The sequence below is a fragment of the Microplitis mediator genome, chromosome 3 (genome assembly GCF_029852145.1).
Source record: "Microplitis mediator isolate UGA2020A chromosome 3, iyMicMedi2.1, whole genome shotgun sequence".
NCBI classification, from domain to species: Eukaryota; Metazoa; Arthropoda; class Insecta; order Hymenoptera; family Braconidae; genus Microplitis; species Microplitis mediator.
The window spans coordinates 4,934,060-4,952,361 of record NC_079971.1 but is presented as its reverse complement, the minus strand read 5'-3'; the positions used below and the strand labels follow the sequence as shown (position 1 = coordinate 4,952,361).

General features: G+C 27.7%; 2 protein-coding genes across 8 annotated transcripts; one reads left to right on the top strand and one right to left on the bottom strand.

Annotated features, from left to right (window-relative positions):
- The first annotated feature begins 9 nt into the window (after positions 1-9).
- LOC130664556 (exosome complex component RRP40) lies at positions 10-1,884 on the top strand. Its single transcript, XM_057464517.1, has 2 exons — positions 10-299; positions 1,276-1,884. The coding sequence occupies exons 1-2, from the start codon at positions 115-117 to the stop codon at positions 1,793-1,795; spliced, it is 705 nt and encodes a 234-aa protein (XP_057320500.1). The 5' UTR covers positions 10-114; the 3' UTR covers positions 1,796-1,884.
- Positions 1,885-6,374: 4,490 nt separating this feature from the next.
- LOC130664555 (protein turtle homolog A) lies at positions 6,375-16,309 on the bottom strand. 7 transcript variants are annotated; one of them, XM_057464512.1, is made up of 7 exons: positions 15,830-16,308; positions 15,167-15,457; positions 14,880-15,070; positions 13,207-13,336; positions 12,914-13,054; positions 10,641-10,671; positions 10,319-10,491 (listed from the first exon to the last, which is right to left on the bottom strand). In XM_057464512.1, the coding sequence occupies exons 1-7, from the start codon at positions 15,873-15,875 to the stop codon at positions 10,464-10,466; spliced, it is 858 nt and encodes a 285-aa protein (XP_057320495.1). In that variant the 5' UTR covers positions 15,876-16,308; the 3' UTR covers positions 10,319-10,463. The 7 variants fall into 7 exon arrangements, 5 of the variants coding, with proteins under 5 accessions (XP_057320494.1, XP_057320498.1, XP_057320495.1 ...); XM_057464513.1 differs by having other exon boundaries at positions 10,319-10,486; positions 15,830-16,307; XR_008989426.1 differs by having other exon boundaries at positions 10,375-10,486; positions 10,641-11,001; positions 15,830-16,305.
- Positions 16,310-18,302: the final 1,993 nt, after the last annotated feature.

Genomic DNA, 18,302 nt, shown 5'->3' with positions numbered 1-18,302 from the left:
AACCTATAATTACATACATGTTTTGTTATTTATCAGTACATTAGTAAAACACGTGGCTTGTAATTGAATGTAATAACATTTAATTGTTTTTTGAGTATTTAAATATTTAAAACAATGGGTGACATGATAGGAGACGTTGTGATGCCTGGGGATGTTATTAAAATAACGTCAACTAATCCGAAAGAAAAAGTTATTCTTGGTCCAGGACTTCGACGTGATGGTGACATTATTTACTCATGTAAAGCTGGTGTTTTAAAAAAACGCACGACTATTTATTATGTTGACAGTTATCAGCGAAGGTAAACTAAATACCTAATAGTTAATAAATAAATAAGTAAATATAAATGAGTGTGAATGTAATGATCTTAAAGTTAGTAGACAATTAACAATTTTCGAATTTGTTTTGTCAACAGTTTAATTTTATGAAATATTCACATGTAAAAAATTAAAAAACTCCAGGTGCAATTTTTAAAAATATTTTATTTTTTAAATTTATCGTTTTTATAAATATTCAAAAATTATTAGACGTCAGCTAATTTCAGTATCATGTGAATATAGCAGATATGAGAAAATTTTTGAATTATACATAAACAAACTAAACAATTAAAAAGATGATATAAAAAAAATTTATATACTGATTTTTAAATTTGTTAAATGTGAATTTTTTTATTTTTATTCGATATACATTTTTTTCATTTATTTAACAATTACAATAATTGTCAAATGTCTGCTACATTAAATGAGTGTAAATGTAGCAGACATGAGACAATTTATGAGTTTTAAATAAACAAATTAATTGATTAAAATAATGATATTTAAATAAATGCGCGCACTGATTTTTCATTGATCTAAAAACGCATTTTTAAATTTTTATTCTCGAAACATTTTATTTATTTATTCAAAAATTTTAAAAATTGCCACTTGTCAATTACATTCACTCTTATCTAAATGTGAGTGAGAATGAAGCAGACATGAGACAATTTATGACTTTTAAATAAACAAATAAAATTCAAGTAGAGTACAAATTTAAAAAATGCGTCTTTAGATCAATGAAAAATCAGTGCGTGCATTTTTATTTATTTATTTAAAATTTATAAATTGTCTCATGTCTGCTGCGTTCACACTCATACATTTTTAAATTTTTATTCTACTTACAATTTATTTATTTATTCAAAAATTTTAAAAATTGCTACTTGTCAGTTACATTCACACTCATCTCCATTCACACTCATAAATATAAACATTATATTTTATTGTTATTAAATATGACTGTAGGTATGTTCCAGCTCGTGGTGAAAATGTCGTAGGAATAGTAACACAAAAAGCTGGTGACATATTCAAAGTAGACATTGGAGCAAGTGATCAAGCCGCATTACCATACCTGGCATTTGAGGGTGCGAGTAAAAGAAATCGTCCTGATGTACAGATCGGAGACATCGTCTTCGCTAAATTACTGATTGCTAGCAAGGATATGGAACCGGAGTTAGTGTGCGTTGATTCGCTTGGTAAAAAAGGTAAACTAGGAGTCTTGGGACCTGATGGAATGCTTTTCACTTGTTCGCTGAGTCTCGTACGTAAGATATTGAGTCCCAATAATCCTTTCTTCGAAGCGTTTGCTAAAGAACAGCCGTATGAATTGGCTGTGGGTATGAATGGAAGGATTTGGATCAAAGCTAGATCTGTAAAAGAAACTATTGCGCTGGCCAATGCTATTCTGGCTGCCGAGTACACGAGTAATGACCAGATTAAAAAATTATGTGACAGTATCGCACAGACTGTATTTATTAATTATTAAATATTTAATTTTTCATATTATTTGTAATTAGTAAAGTGTAATTTTATATTTTTAAGATAAATTTTATGATAAACTAAATTGATTAATTCTTAATTAAATTCTTAACCATCTTTACTATAAAGAATAGAAATATACAATTTATAAATTTAATAGGGTAAGAGCTCCAGTACCCAGTCCCTAACCAGTAGCCTGCCGGTCGTATTCTTTAACATTGGCTCAAAATATATATAGACATCATTTAACACGAAGTGGCTGGCTACTGGTTTGGGGCTGGGTACTGGTGCTCTTACTCTATATATGAATTTTAAGCAGCAGTATAATTGAAAATGTTCCTTAGAGATGAGAGTTCATGAGAAAAATAGAAATTTAAAAAATAAAATTTAAGTTAGAAAACTCGAGGCATTGAAGAGAAACTTTGTGGGACCATGGGGGTCAGACAATTCCAGAATTTTTGGTTCGTAAGTCGAAGTAAAATTGACATCCTGAAAAGATGTGGATATTTCATAGCTTTAAAAATTTTAATTTATAATACTGGAGTATAGGTCTGTTGTCTGGTCTCCGTTTACTGAATAGTATATCGATAGTATCTCTGATAAAAAAAACACCGATTGAATCCGATTGGAAATTTCCGATTGACTCAATTAGTTTTCATCAGAAAGTTATGAATAAATCCGATTGAAAGTTACTTGGAAAGAAAATTATTATTTTCCGAATGAATCTGATTAAAAAATTAAAATCGGAAAATGATTGAAAAAAAAATTATTATTTTCTAATAGAATCCGATTCAATGATTGCAAAATTTTAATCGGAAACTTTGAACACTCCCAAGCAATTCTAATTGAATGTTTGTTCCCAATTGAATCTAATAGAAATGGTAACACGACTTTATCTCTCTGGACAAAATCTCCCTATGACAAAATCTCTCGAGGATAAAATTTCTAAAATTATTTTTATCAGTCCAATCCCTGATGGCCACACTATCACTTCAAAAATTTGACGCTCAGTGATTTTGATTAACTTCACAGTAAGTTTACGTCAAGGTCTTGCAATTGACGATGATGTCAAATTTGGGCTGGGAATTTTCCATGATTTCATACATGTATGTGTAACACATTCTATTTATTTATGATATACACATAAAATGTGAAAAAAAACCTGAATACGATTCCAGTCGTCAGTGTAGAAATCATTATAATTACATAGATTATTATAAGATCTCGTTTATAGAGATCGTGTTCAACAGATTTTGTCCTGGAGAGATTTTGTCAGGGAGATATCATGGTGGAACCGATAGAAATCCCATTGAGTTTCAATCAGGTTTAATAGGATTCAATCAGGGTTGAAAAGATTCAACGTAAATTTTGTCAATATTCACCCTGCTTGATGTGGTCAGCGAATGTAAACAGCATCAGCGACATACGCCACCAATTTAAGATCAGTAACTTAATTAGTCTCAGACAAGTGGCCGACCTGCAGTTAACAGGCTGGTCAATAACGGGCGCCTTTGATCGACTTTGGTTTCATTCTTTCAAGGACTGACCTAAGAACAAGAAGGCTGCTATCGATTGAGAGGTCAAGTGAAAATTGTTTCTACCATAGATCTAGAAATAGAATTGTTCTGTTGATGAATCGACACTCTACTGACATCAACTTCTTTGGGGATCCCTCTCATTGTTGTCAGCGATTGTAAAAAAATAAATTTTTGTTTTTGTTCAATAATTTATCTCTTGTTTTTCTTAAAATTAATAAATTAATTTTTGCCGACTGGCGAAATCAATTAAAGTAAATAAAAAATTAATTTAAGGATAATTACTGATGAATAAATTTACAATTGAATAATTATAATGATTTTAATTGATGATTGATGAATATTGAGTGTAATACACAATTAAAAATACACTGATTGTATTACAATAATAAGTTACATCAATACAGTGTAAATATGTAGGCTTACATTAATGATTATAATCACACTCATATTATTTGAAAACATAAATAATTACAATTACCATAATACAATAACTTAATTATAATAATTACAATAAATTTTAAATTTAAATGACACGCTTTGCGGTCGAACGACTTTATATTAATAATAATTATAGCTTGATATCGAAATATATATTGTTTGTGTCTCAGAAATAATTCATTAATTAGTTAACTAATTACTTTAAGCAGTTGTAAATAACAAATTTCATTTATTTATTTATTTCCTGTATGAAACACAAGCCTATATTGATCCATTACGTGAACAATTATTGTATGTTTTATCCTAACGGTCATTATTGTTTTACTTTTTTCGTATTATTATTAATATTATTATTACATGTTATTATTTTATTCATTACACTCTTTATTATCATTACATGCGATTTTAGGCGGATTTATTTTTGCGTAATCTGTCTGATATGTGCCCAAGATTTTTGTTTTCTTTTTTTTTATTTATTAAATTGTATAATTTGCGGATGGTAAAAAATATACGTTATTTATTTTTTTTATTTATTTAATTTTTTTCCTTTAACGTAAAAAAAATTTACAGGTAAAATGTTTTTTTTTTTGCTTAATTTTTTAAAATACACCCGTGTAAAAAAATTGTTGACTATTCTAAACTTCAACGAATTTTTTTTTAGTTTTTAAAACTTTTGAAAATTCAAAAGAAAAATCAATAAATATCCTGATAGGCCAAAAGAAAAAACGTTGAGAAATAGTTCAAAATCAGATTTTTTAATGGTATTTTGCATTGAAAAAAATTATGAACCCTTAGCACTTTTAAAGGAAAGTCAAAAAAAATTTACAAATGAGTCAAAAATTTTAATTTTTAATATTGAGTCAATTGTTTTTTTCTTTGTATTTTCAGAAGTTTAAGGGCCAGTTTTTCAAATTGGGTTTATTTTTATCCAGGTTTAAATTAATATTGCTAGTATAATCTATACATATATATGGATAGATGTACCAGCAATAATAATTTAAACCCTGGTACAAACCCGGTTTGAAAAACTGGCTCTAAAAATTATTCAGGGTTGTAAATAATCTGTCACTTTTTTTTAATTCATTAACGATTCCATTAGCCATTAAATTTAATTTTTTGTGGCAAAAATTTTCATTACCCAATAAATTTAATTTTTTAATGATGAAAAATTTTCATTAGTCATTAAATTCCATTTTTAAATGGCAAAAAAATTTATCCCTGGTGGAAATTTTTCGGAATTTTCTCTGAAAAACTCTAAAAAAAGTCTTTAGAACTTTAGAGCTGAGTTTTTCCGAGAAAATTCCGAAAAATTTCCACTAGAGATTAGCCAATAAATTCAATTTTTTAATGATAAAAAATTATCATTAGTCATTAAATTAAATTTTTTCATGGGCCTGATTTACATTAATGAAAAAATAAATAATGATTAATGTAATATATTTCCATCAGGAATTTTACAATCCTAAAATCATTTAAAAAAAGTTTGTCATTGTGTTACGTTTTGAAGTTTAGAATACTCATCATTTTTTCAACAATTTTTTTTCACGGGCATTAACCGGAAATAAAAATATTTTTTTATCAATCATAATTTAAAAATAAATAAAAACTTTTAAAACCATTTTTTGTCTCGAGTTTCTGATAAATTGAGCGTGAAAAATTATTAAATTTATTTTTTGTTTCCAGGTACATATATTTAACTACGTAAATAAAATATATAATTATTTAAATAAATATTAATAATACTAATATGTTGACTAATGTCTTTTGTGTACATGGAATATTATTATTTAAACAATAATTAAATTAAAAAAAAAATATGTATGAGTAATTAATTAATAAACAATAAAATTAATTAATACAGGCACCTATACGCTTTATTATGTGTCTCAACAGTAGCTAATATATATTTATTATTTATTATTATTTATTCCATCGTAATAGCGATACTGCAAAGCATGTTTTCAATACAATAAATTTAAAAAAAATATTTATTTCAAAAAGATTCAACAGACGGAAGCAATGGAATAGTCACTAAATAGCTAAATTTTAATTAACAAATAAAAATAATTAATTAAATAAATAAATAACAAAGAAAATATAAATAAATTCTCATCTGTTAAAAAATGACTAGCCCATAAATAATTACAATAACAATTATAATTATTTAATTATTATTATGTATGAAGAAAAAAATGATAAATATCACGATGAATATTTTTTGACTCATCAATTAAACGGACAAATGACAATTTTATTGTCCCGATGCAAGCGTGTGTACTACAAAGTGCGATAAAATTTATTATTAAATGACTAATATGTAGATTAATATAATAATATATATTGCACGGTCAGCATTATTATTTTATTTCATTTTGTATATAAAAAATTGCCTTTTTTCTTATTTACTAAATTGGCTATATAAATATATTTTATATATTCATTATAAATATTATTATTATTATTCATTATTATCATGTATCATTTTTATTATTAATAACGTTATTTTTATTAATGATAGCAAGTGTATTACCATTCACAACACAGAGTGCACAGTGCGAAGCCCAATCAGATCTATTTTTCCCGCCAGTAAATTATTGCTACTTTATTTAAAATTTTTAAATAAATAAATGACTAATTTTTTAAACAAAACAAAAAAGGCGGGAAAAAATTCGATCCTCAGCTTCTGATTACGCACAACCAATTTTTATACAACCATGCGTGTTGAAATGCTTTCAATAATTAGTACAATTAGTTATCTAATAAAATAATACTTTTTTTTTTCTATAAATATTAAATTAAAAAAATATAAAATATAAAATAATAAATACTGCGAGGCCTGCACACTCTCAACTAGTCACAATTTTTTATTTTAATTTTTAAATCATACTACGATCACACGTTCATTCGTATATTTTTATTTGAATTAAGGGGGGGAAGGGGTCTGAGACAAAAAGAGGATATTTTTTGTGATTTTTTTTTTAGAGTACCGTCGTTACCAAAATTCTTAAAATTTGTGACATTATTAAGCATCATTCCAAGAATATTCTGCTAAATTTTCATAAAAAAATATTGGAAAATAAGCCAGTGGTAGAGGGGAGAGACGAGTCACTTAAAAAAAGTCTCCATGCCGTAGGCAGGATAACTTATGACTGCCTCATCGGAAATAAAAAAACCAAAAAGATTTCTTTTGTACATAACTTTATCTTGGATTTGAACGAAGGAATTTTTTTTTCAATAACTACTTATTTTTTAATTAAACAAAAGGAGCAATTTTTGGTAACAATCAGAGATTTGTGATTGCACCTTTACCAAAAATTCAAAAATGAATATTTTGTTTACTCTTTCGTTCAACTCCAAGATAAACTTATGTACTAAAGAAATATTTTTGGTTTTTTGACTTCAGATGAGGCAGTCATAAGTTATCCTGCCTACGGCATGGAGACTTTTTTTAAGTGACTCGTCTCTCCCCACTACCACTGGCTTATTTTTCAATATTTTTTTACGAAAATTTAGCAGAATATTCTTGAAATGATGCTTAATAATGTCACAAATTTTGAGAATTTTAATAATGACGGTACTCTGAAAAAAAAATCACAAAAATATGCTCTTTTTTTTATCTCAAATTCACTTCCTCCCTCTATAATATATATTATTTATATATATTTTTTTAATTCTATATGGTATGAAATGTATTTTTTTTTTATGCAATGAATCCTCCTGATATGCTACTATTCATAATCCGCCGGATACAATTTTAAAAAATGATTTTATTAATTATTTTAGTTTTGTCTCCGGTGATTAAACCAGTATTTAAAAATAATTACTCATATTTCTGATCATTCGACGCTCGATTACAATTAATTTTTTTTTTTGTAACAATGATTTTATTTATTGAAGCTAATTTTAATTTTTTTTAGGCTTTGTATTGCACTTATTTTATAAATTACGTATTATTTTATTTAATTAATGTGTGAAACTTGTGCAAAAATTCGATAGTATGATTTCAGTTGAGTGTTTCGTGGCTATCTAATAATTATTTCAGTGAAAATAAACAGCGATACAAAATAAAAATAATAAATTTTTAAAGCTGCATAGAAAGCGTTTTTGTTTTGTTACGTAATAGTATTTAATTTGTTTAGCAGATATATTTAGTTGAGTAATAGAGTTATCGGCTAAATCAAAAAGCTGGAAGTGTAGAAAATTCTACTTAGAAGCAATTTTTTTTTATTTTTTATTATTACTTTTATTTGTTTAAATACTTCGTGGATTGTTATCATTATTAATGCAATAATTCCCTGCAGTGACGAGAGCAAAAGCGCAATCTCGACGAGAAATTTTCAACAACAAAAACAAAATAAAATAATTAATATTAAATATTTTAAAAATTAAGTATTCAGTAGACACTGGAATTTTAATTTAAATTTTTATATCAATTAGGTAATAATCCTTTTTTTTTTTGGTTTTGTTTTCTTTTTTAACAAACAACTCCATTACGTCTCTCAAAAGTGTCATTATAAAAATAACAAATCACCTTTATCCTGGCGGATCCGAATTACGGTCAGTTACCGCATTTCTACGGCAAATTTACCGCAATTTACGGCATTCTACAGTAAACTACGGTAATCTACAGCATTTTTACCGCGAGCACCATATATTTTGTTATTTCTACCGATCTTTTACTGAAAATTATCAGTAAAAATACCACACTTCCGTAAAATACCGCATGTTTACCGTAAAATACCGTACTTCTACGGCAAATTTAGAGTGATTTATGGTACAATACGGTAAATTTCCATAATTTGTAGCATTTTTACCGTAAATACTGTATGTTTTTTTTATTTCTACAGTTTTTACAGTGCAATACTTCACTTTACGGTAAAATACCGCAGATACGCCGCAATTTTTCGGTAGAAACGACGTATTTATGCCTTCAAATACCGCAGGTTTACCTAAAATTTTGCATTTCCGTGGAATATTTACCGCAATTTACGACATTTTACACTAATGCATGGTAATTTACAGCATTTTTACCGTGAGCACCATTGTTTTAAGTTCTATCGTTCTCTTACTGCAAATTATCGGTCAAAATACCGTACTTCTGCAAAATACCGCGTGTTTACCATAAAATAACGTATTTCTACAGCAACTTGACAGTGATTTATGGTAAAATACACGGAAAAAAGAGCAGTTGAAAAATTACAGTTTCGTATAGTAGTAAAGCGCTCCGAGTCTGAAATTGTAAAAATGACATTTTTTATCCAGAAATAACAAATATTACAGTTTCAAACTCGATATTGTCGATTTAAACTGTAAAATTTGCTGCTTAAAATTGTATCAATTTTATTACTATTACAAATTTCTAAAATTACAGTTTAAGCTTTCATGTTTAAAGATTTTTGCCTGGAAGGCCTATTTTTATTGTAGAATCTGTAATTTTTTACAGTGCAATTCTTCACTTTACGGTGAAATACCTCAAGCTCACCGCAATTTTTCGGTAGAAATGACGCACTTGTGCCGTAAAATACCGCAGGTTTACCTAAAATACCGCATTTTCATGAAATATTTACCGCAATTTACGACAATTTACATGAATGCGCGGTAATTTACAGTATTTTGAGAGATTTACGGCAAAAAATCCAGCAATTTACCGTAATTTGCAGCATTTTTACCGTAAGCAACGTAACTATTTTTACAGTGCAATATTCCATGTAGCGCAATTTGCAGATAAATTACCGTCCTTTTACCAAAAATTTTCGGTAAAAATACCGGATGTTTACTGCACAATATTGATTTTTACTGCGAATTTCGCTATTTTACCGTAAAATACCGTAATGATTCCGAATACCGTAAATTACGGTAATTATCGTAATTGGCCTTAATGCGGACTCGCCAGGTTAATTATAAAATAAAAATAAATAATGAGAAAAATTTCATTTTTTTCTAATATTTTGTTATTAATTAATTAATTAATTATTATATATCAGATTAAAAAGGCGGTTTAATCTTTGCCAAAAAAAAAGTAACAGTAAAAAAAAATTTGCAAAAACCGCCAGACATAACAGTCTTTTTTTTGTCATTAAAAAAATGCCACCAATCAATTCGTTAAAAATTAATAATAATTTAAAAATAATTAATAATAAATTTTCATTAAAAATTTCCAGTCTTTCATCAGCTCGTGGAAATAATTTACTTACAGTGAAAAAATCCAGTCGACAAGCAACAACAACGTGGTCGTAATATTACACGAGCGACCAGAGTTTTTTAAAAATTTTAAAATATTCGGCATGTGTGAAATCTATAGCAAAGTCTTACAATTTTTTATTATTATAAATATTAATATAATTAATACGTTTTTGAACACTTTTGCATTGTAACAAATAAATTCCTGCGTCATAAAAACTACCGGTCTACCGTAAATTAATACCAAGTAATTAAAGTTATTAATATTAATATCAATATTAATAATTAATAATTAATAGCGGGTTAATAACCGACCAGTAGTAAAAAAATAATTAGTTGATTAAATGAATTAATCAATTGTTAATAAAACGCTAAAGTCGTCTCGGTAATATCACGGTGTTGTTGTTCAGTCGTGTGGTTGTTTGGTTGTTGAAATTCTCGTCCTGATGTTGCAGCTGATGCTGTCGCTCAGATCTCTCGTCAAAGAATCCCGGGTTAAGAATAATATTCGGTACCAATTCAATCACTTCCTGATCCTCCAGCTGCGCTGAAAATTTTTATGCGGAGCAAATTAATTTTCATTTGTCTAATTTTATACCAGTAATTATCTACGCTTCTACTCTCTCTCTCTCTCTCTCTGAATTTTTTTTTTAAATTTATTATTTACTTATTTATTATTATTATTTATTTACCAACCTTTTGAATGTTATTATTTTCTCAATAATCGCTGGGTGTATGCATCACAAATTTTCGCGTGAACAATAAAAATAATCCTGTGTTAGAGTATTGCGCTGACAAATTCAACTGATCTGTGGTCTATAGTTTATTTAATAATGTCTTCATCGAAGTTAATAACTGCATCACCCAACTAATTTATGTGCTACTTTAAATCTATTTTTTATTTCTAGTTTATTTATTTTTTTAGTCTCTAGTAGCACACTTTACTATTTTATTGTGTTTACTATTTATTTATTATTTACTTTTTTTTTATCTAGGCCGGTATTGTCTAATCTCTATGGTGGATCTTCTAGTTTATTTATTTGCACTATTTTTCATTCTGCATAACAATTTAATCATCAGATAATAAGGATGTGCGAATAGTTCGAATTTATGAATTGTTTGTATCGAATCAAATCCAACTATTCGATTCGAACTTCGAATCGAATAATTTGAATTTTTTGAATTATTAGTAAATTTACGAATAATTTCAAAATTTTTTTGAACGATTTTTGCTTTGAAATTATAATATTTTTTTTCAATTATTCAAATTTTTGTCAGAGGTATAGATATATAGAGCTCAGACACAAATCTACGAAAAAATTACTTTTGGTTACTTTGTAAACTAAATTATTCATTAACTAAAAATTGAATATTTGAAAGCTGATCAGAATTTTTTTTATTTGAATCGAGAAATTTAAAAAATTATGAATAATTCAAAAACTTTCAGATAATTGTAAAGTTGACGAATAATACACAAATTTTCTTTTTAATGACTCAAAATTGAAATATTTTTTTCAATAATTCAAATTTTTGTCAAAGGTATAGATATATAGAGCTCAGACACGAATCTACGAAAAAATTATTTTTTTGTTACTTCAAAAATTAAGCTCTCCATCAAATACAAATTGAATATTTGAAACTGGGCAGAAATTTTTCAATTCGAATCGAGTAATTTTAGAAGTTACAAATAATTCGAAAACTTTCGGATGATTAGAAAATTGACGAATAATTCAGAAAGTTTTGATTTATCCGCAGTTACGAATAATACGAAAATTTTCTTTTGAACGACTGAAAATTGTAATATTTTTTCAATAATTCAAATTTTTGTCAGAGGTATAAATTGAGCTCAGACACAAATCTACGAAAAATTAATTTTTGGTTACTTTAAAAACTAAGTTCTCCAATAAATAAAAATCCAGAGACACGGCAGTGTCTCGCGCCAAGTACACGTTCACACACACGTATGTCTGTGAGTGTGTAGTGCGGGCCTGCTGTGTCTCTATTCTGTAGACAGACCTCGTTTTGACAGCTCCAAATTTTCAATTACCATAAAATATTTATTTAAGCCATCACTAACTTTCAAAAGTATAAATTGTTATATATTTTATTCATTTTTTACTAAATTTAATATTTGAAAGCTGATCAGAATTTTCTTGATTTAAATCGAGAAATTTGAAAAATTACAAATAATTCAAAAACTTGACGAATAATTCGAAGTTTCGAATCGAATAGTAATATTCGATTTGATTCGATTCGAACACAATTCGCACACCCCTACCAAATAACTATTTAATATTATTTTAATATTTTAATTTATAATTATTATAAAATAAATAAATAATTTAATAAAATGATTAATGAATGATGTACTTTTATTATTACTAATGATTTTATTTCAAGTATGATATTAATTTTTATTAGATGATTTACTGTGCAATATTTAATAATAATAATAGTAATAATAATAATAGTAAAAAGTGAAAATTTAAATTACCAGATTAAAAATTTAAATTTATTAAAATATCTAATGAATATTTTAAAAAAGCGCTTGCAGCCGGGAAAATAATTAGTGATAAAATAGATATTAATAATTAGGAATAAATAGTATTGTTAATTAATATAAGATTAAATAGATATTAATAAGTAATGATCAGTAATAATAATAATTAGATAAAGCTAGAGATCAGGGCCATAGATAAATTTAAAAATTACTAGCAATGCCCTTGCTTCCGCTGCTGTTTTTAATTATCTCCCTTAACCATATTATCAATGGGGTAACTAGTAACCTAATTAAATCATGCACTAGTATTTTATGACAATCATCGAGCTGTGATGTCATTTTTTAAATATATTTTTATTTATTTAGTAATAAATTATGTTAATTGACTAAGTCCGCAACTCAAGCAAGGGCATTAAAGAGACAGAGTAGAAGCGGAAGCTCGTATTTAAAGTTCCAAGAGAATGCTTACAGGGTGCCTTGCACTCACGATACAGAAGGTAGCATGTACCTAAACCAAGGACCATTAGTGTTCCCATAACAATTCCTACCGCCGCTACCCAGATTCGTGTATCAAAATTTTCCACGCCGGCTAACAGATGTTTCGCCAGCTCTGAAATTATTTATCATCATCATCGAACACATGCTCGATTAACTTTTTTTTTCAATAAATTAAAATATATTTTATTAGTCTGATTCAAGCTGCAAGAACTTTACTACATTATGTACATTTTCCTCTGGGGTTCTAATTAATTAAAAATTTACCTAATTCTTCGACGGTGTGATGAGTATGACCTTCAACTTGAACGATTTCACCACGGCCAAGTTTATTTGTTGCCCATACGCGAAACAAGTACGTTGTGTTTGGCTCCAGATGATAAACGTCAATTTGTCTCTGTCATTTCGTATTGATAATAAATGAATAATAAATTTTTTTTAAATCCTTACACTGTAAAAAATTTTCGAAATAAACGCGGAGTGAATGACTTTTTATTTATTCACTCCGAAGGGGAGTTTCGGAAAATATTAATTTAAAAAAAAATTACTAATACTTGAGTTCAGGTCTTTGATATTTTTACCATATCAAAAAAATTCATATGGGAATCCAGCCTAGATTCTTATGTGGATTCGAACATGGCGGTTTTGGATGGATTCCCATTTGGTTTCCTATAGGAATTTAGTATAGATTCATATATTTATATCAATAGATGATAGACATAGAAATCTTGATACTCTGGATTTTATGAAAATCACTTATATAGAAAATTAGATTTGTATATGAATTTCCCACAAAGAAATCCATGTATTCAAGTTTTTATATGGGAATCCAGGTACCCATAGTTTTCTATGTGGGTTTTCTACAAAAACCCATGGTTTCCTACATACACTTCTATATTAATTCTATATAGATTTCACTAGGTTCTGATGTAATCCCATATGGATTTTTTTTGATAGAAGATTTATGTAAAAATCCATGTAGGAAACCATGAGTTTCTGGATTCCCATATGAGAAATCTACATAGCGAACTATGGGTACGTGGATTCCCACGTAGAAAACCCATATAAGGAACTGTAGGTACCAGAATTCCCATAAAAAAAATTGAATATATGAATTTCTTTGTGAGAAATTCATATAAGAACCTGGGTTTCTATATAAATAATTTCTCTAGAATCCAGAGTATCTAAATTTCTATGTCTATCGTCTATTGATACAAATATATGAATATATGCTGGATTCCTATAGAAAACCATAAGGGAATCCACCCGAAAACGTCATGTAGGAACCCACTTAAGAATCTAAGCTGGATTCCCAAACGAATTTTTTTGATAGGGTGACATTTATGTTGAGTACGTAAATAATTACGAGCTCCCTTTCCATATATTCACGCGAAATGATTTTTAAAAATTATAAGCAGCTGATAATAAAACTTTCACTGAGTCACAAACTGTCATATGACTTACATCAACCATACCACGAGATACATTTCATATTATACCGAAATACAAAATATTCCCATAAAAACTATATCCCTATAGCTGTTCAATAATTTAATATTTTCACTATGTATCATATATATGAAATTATAATTTAGTGAGTTACTAAAACATTTTATAAATTAAAATCATAATATTTTAAGTTTAAATATTAATATCGAATCAATTATTTATTGAAATAATTATTTTTCTAATTACCAGCCGTTCCTATTAAATATTAATTTATTTAAGTATTAAAACTCCGGACCGGAGTGAATGCGGAGTGAAATAAAATTTGCGTTACTCCGAAATCACTTCGCCCATAAAAAATCCCTATTTACTCCTTATGCGGGGTAATTTTTTTTTTTTTTAAACTCCAGAACTTCGTAGAGTGAATTCGGATTTAAATAAAATCCCGATTTTTTACAGTGTATTAATTAAATAAATTTATAAAAAATACAAACAGAATTTGAAGGAATGTGCGTCGGCATAATCGGTTTCCAGTCTTCAGGTTCTTCACCTACACCTGGTTTAAGACGATATTCGGCAGTGAAGTCAATTATTGGATAACCACCAGTACCTGCTACTTCCCATAAAATATTTGCGAGTATCGTCGATGGTTTGACCCAGACATTGTGAAGTGCTGGCGGAGGTGCTGCGATTTAAAATAATATTTTCACAATAAATACAGTTATTTTCATTAAAAACATAAACAATAACAATAAATATTTATCAATAACAATAAACTTACTCTTAACTTGAATATTAATTCGTGTTTTAACAGCATTCGCGTCATTGTCAAGTGTACAGAAGTAATTACCAGCGTCATCAAGACTAACATTCACCAGCTCAAGTGCTTTATTCGATCCTATTTTCATTCTCCGAACCTGGCCATCTTTTCTTCCCTCACGGACCCACATGACATTTGAATAATTACCAGGATGACGTGATACATTTTCATCAGTACAAGCTATCGTTAGATTTTGTCCGATGTCTACTTCGACAGTTCTGACTGATACTGATCCCAAGGCTTCTTGCCATCCTACAATAATTCAAATAAATAATTTTTATGTACCAATACCTCCATCTATTTATCAATAATCATTTTTAGTGAATAGATTAAATTATTAATATCCGTTCTATTTTAAATTCTCAGATAAAATCAAACAATCTTATTACCTAACATCCTGGACTGGACACTAAAACTACAGTTTGTACAAATAAATTATTAGCAAGTACATTCTATGCTCGCCCTTGACTATAAATTTACTTACTTCTATTTTATTTATTTAATTGTTAAATTAAAAATATTAAAAATTATCATAAACTTTTACTTTAAATATTAAAAATAAAATAAAAAAAATAAATACCAGACAAATCAATATGACTTTCAAGTTATTGTAAATTTTTTTACCTGGCAATACAAGGAGCAGTAGAAAAATAATCCCGTGCTTGATCATTCTTCCATATTCTGATGTAAAAAATCACCGCACTTATTTTTTTATATTTTTATTTATTATTTTAATTGCTGTGCTAATTATTGTTATTATTTTTCACTCTCAGACACTTGTCTTCATTGTTGTTGATTATTGACAAATGTGCTGCTGCTGGATGTTAGACGACGTGAATCATTTAATAGACAGTAAACTCAAACTGAGTAGAACTGGTTTGTCCTGTGCTGGTGCTGGTATAGAACTACAATACAATCGAGTACAGTAGCTGTCAAACTCTCATGACGTTACTTTGACGTTATGAGAGAAAATCCGTCCGGCGGAACTTGTGTGTGTGAAAATATATGAACGTCAATATGTGGGGTAAGCTGGTGGTGATGGTTCTTGTGTGTGTCCTCTAGCTTCAATGCCGCCCCCGCCCGAACTGATAATATGATAATGGAAATCCAGGTTTTTAAACGCCACGCGGTATGTCTGTGAACTATTTTTTAAACAAAATATTATTTATTATGACTGAATGTTGCAGACATGACAGTTGATAATTTTTTAATTAATTTATTAGAATAATTAAATTCAAAAAAAGCGCGCGCTAATTTTTCAAATATCGAAATGCGCATTTTTTAATTTTTATTTATTACTCACTTTTTATTTGGTTCCAAAATTAAAAAAAATGACAGCTGTCAGTTACATTCAAATATTTTAGGGATGGAATCTTAACTTTTTTTATTTTGGAAACTGTGAAGATTTTTTTTTTTTTCTCTTGCTGGGTTTTGTGCCCAGCTGGCCTTTGAACTGTGAAGATTCTGTTTGATTTGAGTATAAATAATTCTAAAAAACTTAATAGATGGCAGGACAGAATTTCGCTTCTCGCATATACTTGATAACTAGATGATTCGATTATATATTGCAAGTTAGTTGGAGAATGACACTGAGGGCTGACGCGGTGTCGATCGGCTAAGGACCGTTCTTTAAAAGGGAAAGGGTTATAGGTGATATTTATATCTCCTCCTCATAAACTATGTGTTTGCTGTGGCCAGTTGATTCACAACAAAAACTGAACTGGCTTATCGTCGGCCCATATTTTTTGAGTTTTGTATTTTGTTTTCAAATTTAAATTGAATAATAAGTGAAAACTAAAGTAAAATTTAATTTATGAGTGTGAATATGATAGTAGAGTTAGCGAGCATCTGACAATTTTTTAAACTTTGAAATAATAAATTGAAATGTTAACAAAGTAAAAACAAAAAAATACATGTTTAGACAATTCAAAATTGCATTTTTTAAAATTTTATTATTTTTTTTTTGTATGTAATTTAAAAACTGTCGTATGTCTGCTACATTTACTCATGTGTGAATACGAAACTGAAGTCAGCCGACGTCTAATAATTTTTTGAATTCTTTTTAAAACGATGAATTATAATAAAAAAAAATATTTTAAAAAATTGCACCTGTAGTTTTTAAAATTTTCTACATGTGCATATTTTTATTTTTTATTTTTTTGCAATTAATTTGTTAATAAAAAAATCCGAAGATTTTTAATTGTCTGTTAACTGGGGTCATGTGTGAATGTAACAAATATGAGACAAATTTGAAATTACAAATAAATGAATTAAACAATTGAAAATATAAAAATAAAAAAAAATGCACTTTCTGATTTTAAAATTCTATACATGTGTATTTTTTAAATTTTATTTGATTTACATTTAATTCACTTTTTTAAATTTTTAAAATTGACAATTGTTAGCTACACTCACACTCATCAATTATTGTACCTACATATTTTGACAAAAGTAATTTTTAAAAATTAATATTTGCTTTTTTTTTTATTATTCAAAATTTTTACTGTTGCGTTAAATTATATATTTTAAAAAATGAGTAACAAATTTTACGCGCGCAAATTTATAATTACAATTTGCTGATACAAAACAGTACAATGTAAACATACTTTTTTTTTTTTATTACAATGCATCAATTTTTTTTTAAATTAATAAATTCTATAGTTAACCTCACAAAATAGTCAAATCAGCATCTCGCCATTCAAACTTTCCCACTCCATTAACAAAAATCCCTACAAAATATTCAAAATATTCAAAATTCTATTAAAGAATCTACTAACAAATGTAATTAATCCCAAACACTAATTAAATAAATAAATTCCATTAATAAATTGTTCTTGACCCCCTACATAAACTCGCATCCATCATCACTTCCTCTAAAAAGCGCGCGAACTTTACCGCAATTCAAATAGACTACAAATTACCGCCGCAAAAATTGAATTTTATTCGTAACCAACAAAAAAAAATCATTTTTTCAATTAAAAAATATATAAATAAACAAATATATGTAATTAAAAACTCATATATACCCCAAAATGTCATATATTTTTAATTCCCGCCAAAAAATTAGTGAACATGTGTACATGTGATAAAAATCGAA

Bases quoted from the DNA above. Each gene is read 5' to 3' on its own strand.
- LOC130664555 (XM_057464511.1), bottom strand. From the start codon at position 15,875: ATGATCAAGCACGGGATTATTTTTCTACTGCTCCTTGTATTGCCAG. The intron at 15,458-15,829 runs GTAAAAAAATTT...GAATTATTGTAG, and splicing joins ACTGCTCCTTGTATTGCCAG to GATGGCAAGAAGCCTTGGGA. The intron at 10,492-12,913 runs GTAAGCATTCTC...AAAAATTTTCAG, and splicing joins TCGTGAGTGCAAGGCACCCT to CGCAGCTGGAGGATCAGGAA.
- LOC130664556 (XM_057464517.1), top strand. From the start codon at position 115: ATGGGTGACATGATAGGAGACGTTGTGATGCCTGGGGATGTTATTAAA. The intron at 300-1,275 runs GTAAACTAAATA...ATATGACTGTAG, and splicing joins GTTGACAGTTATCAGCGAAG to GTATGTTCCAGCTCGTGGTG.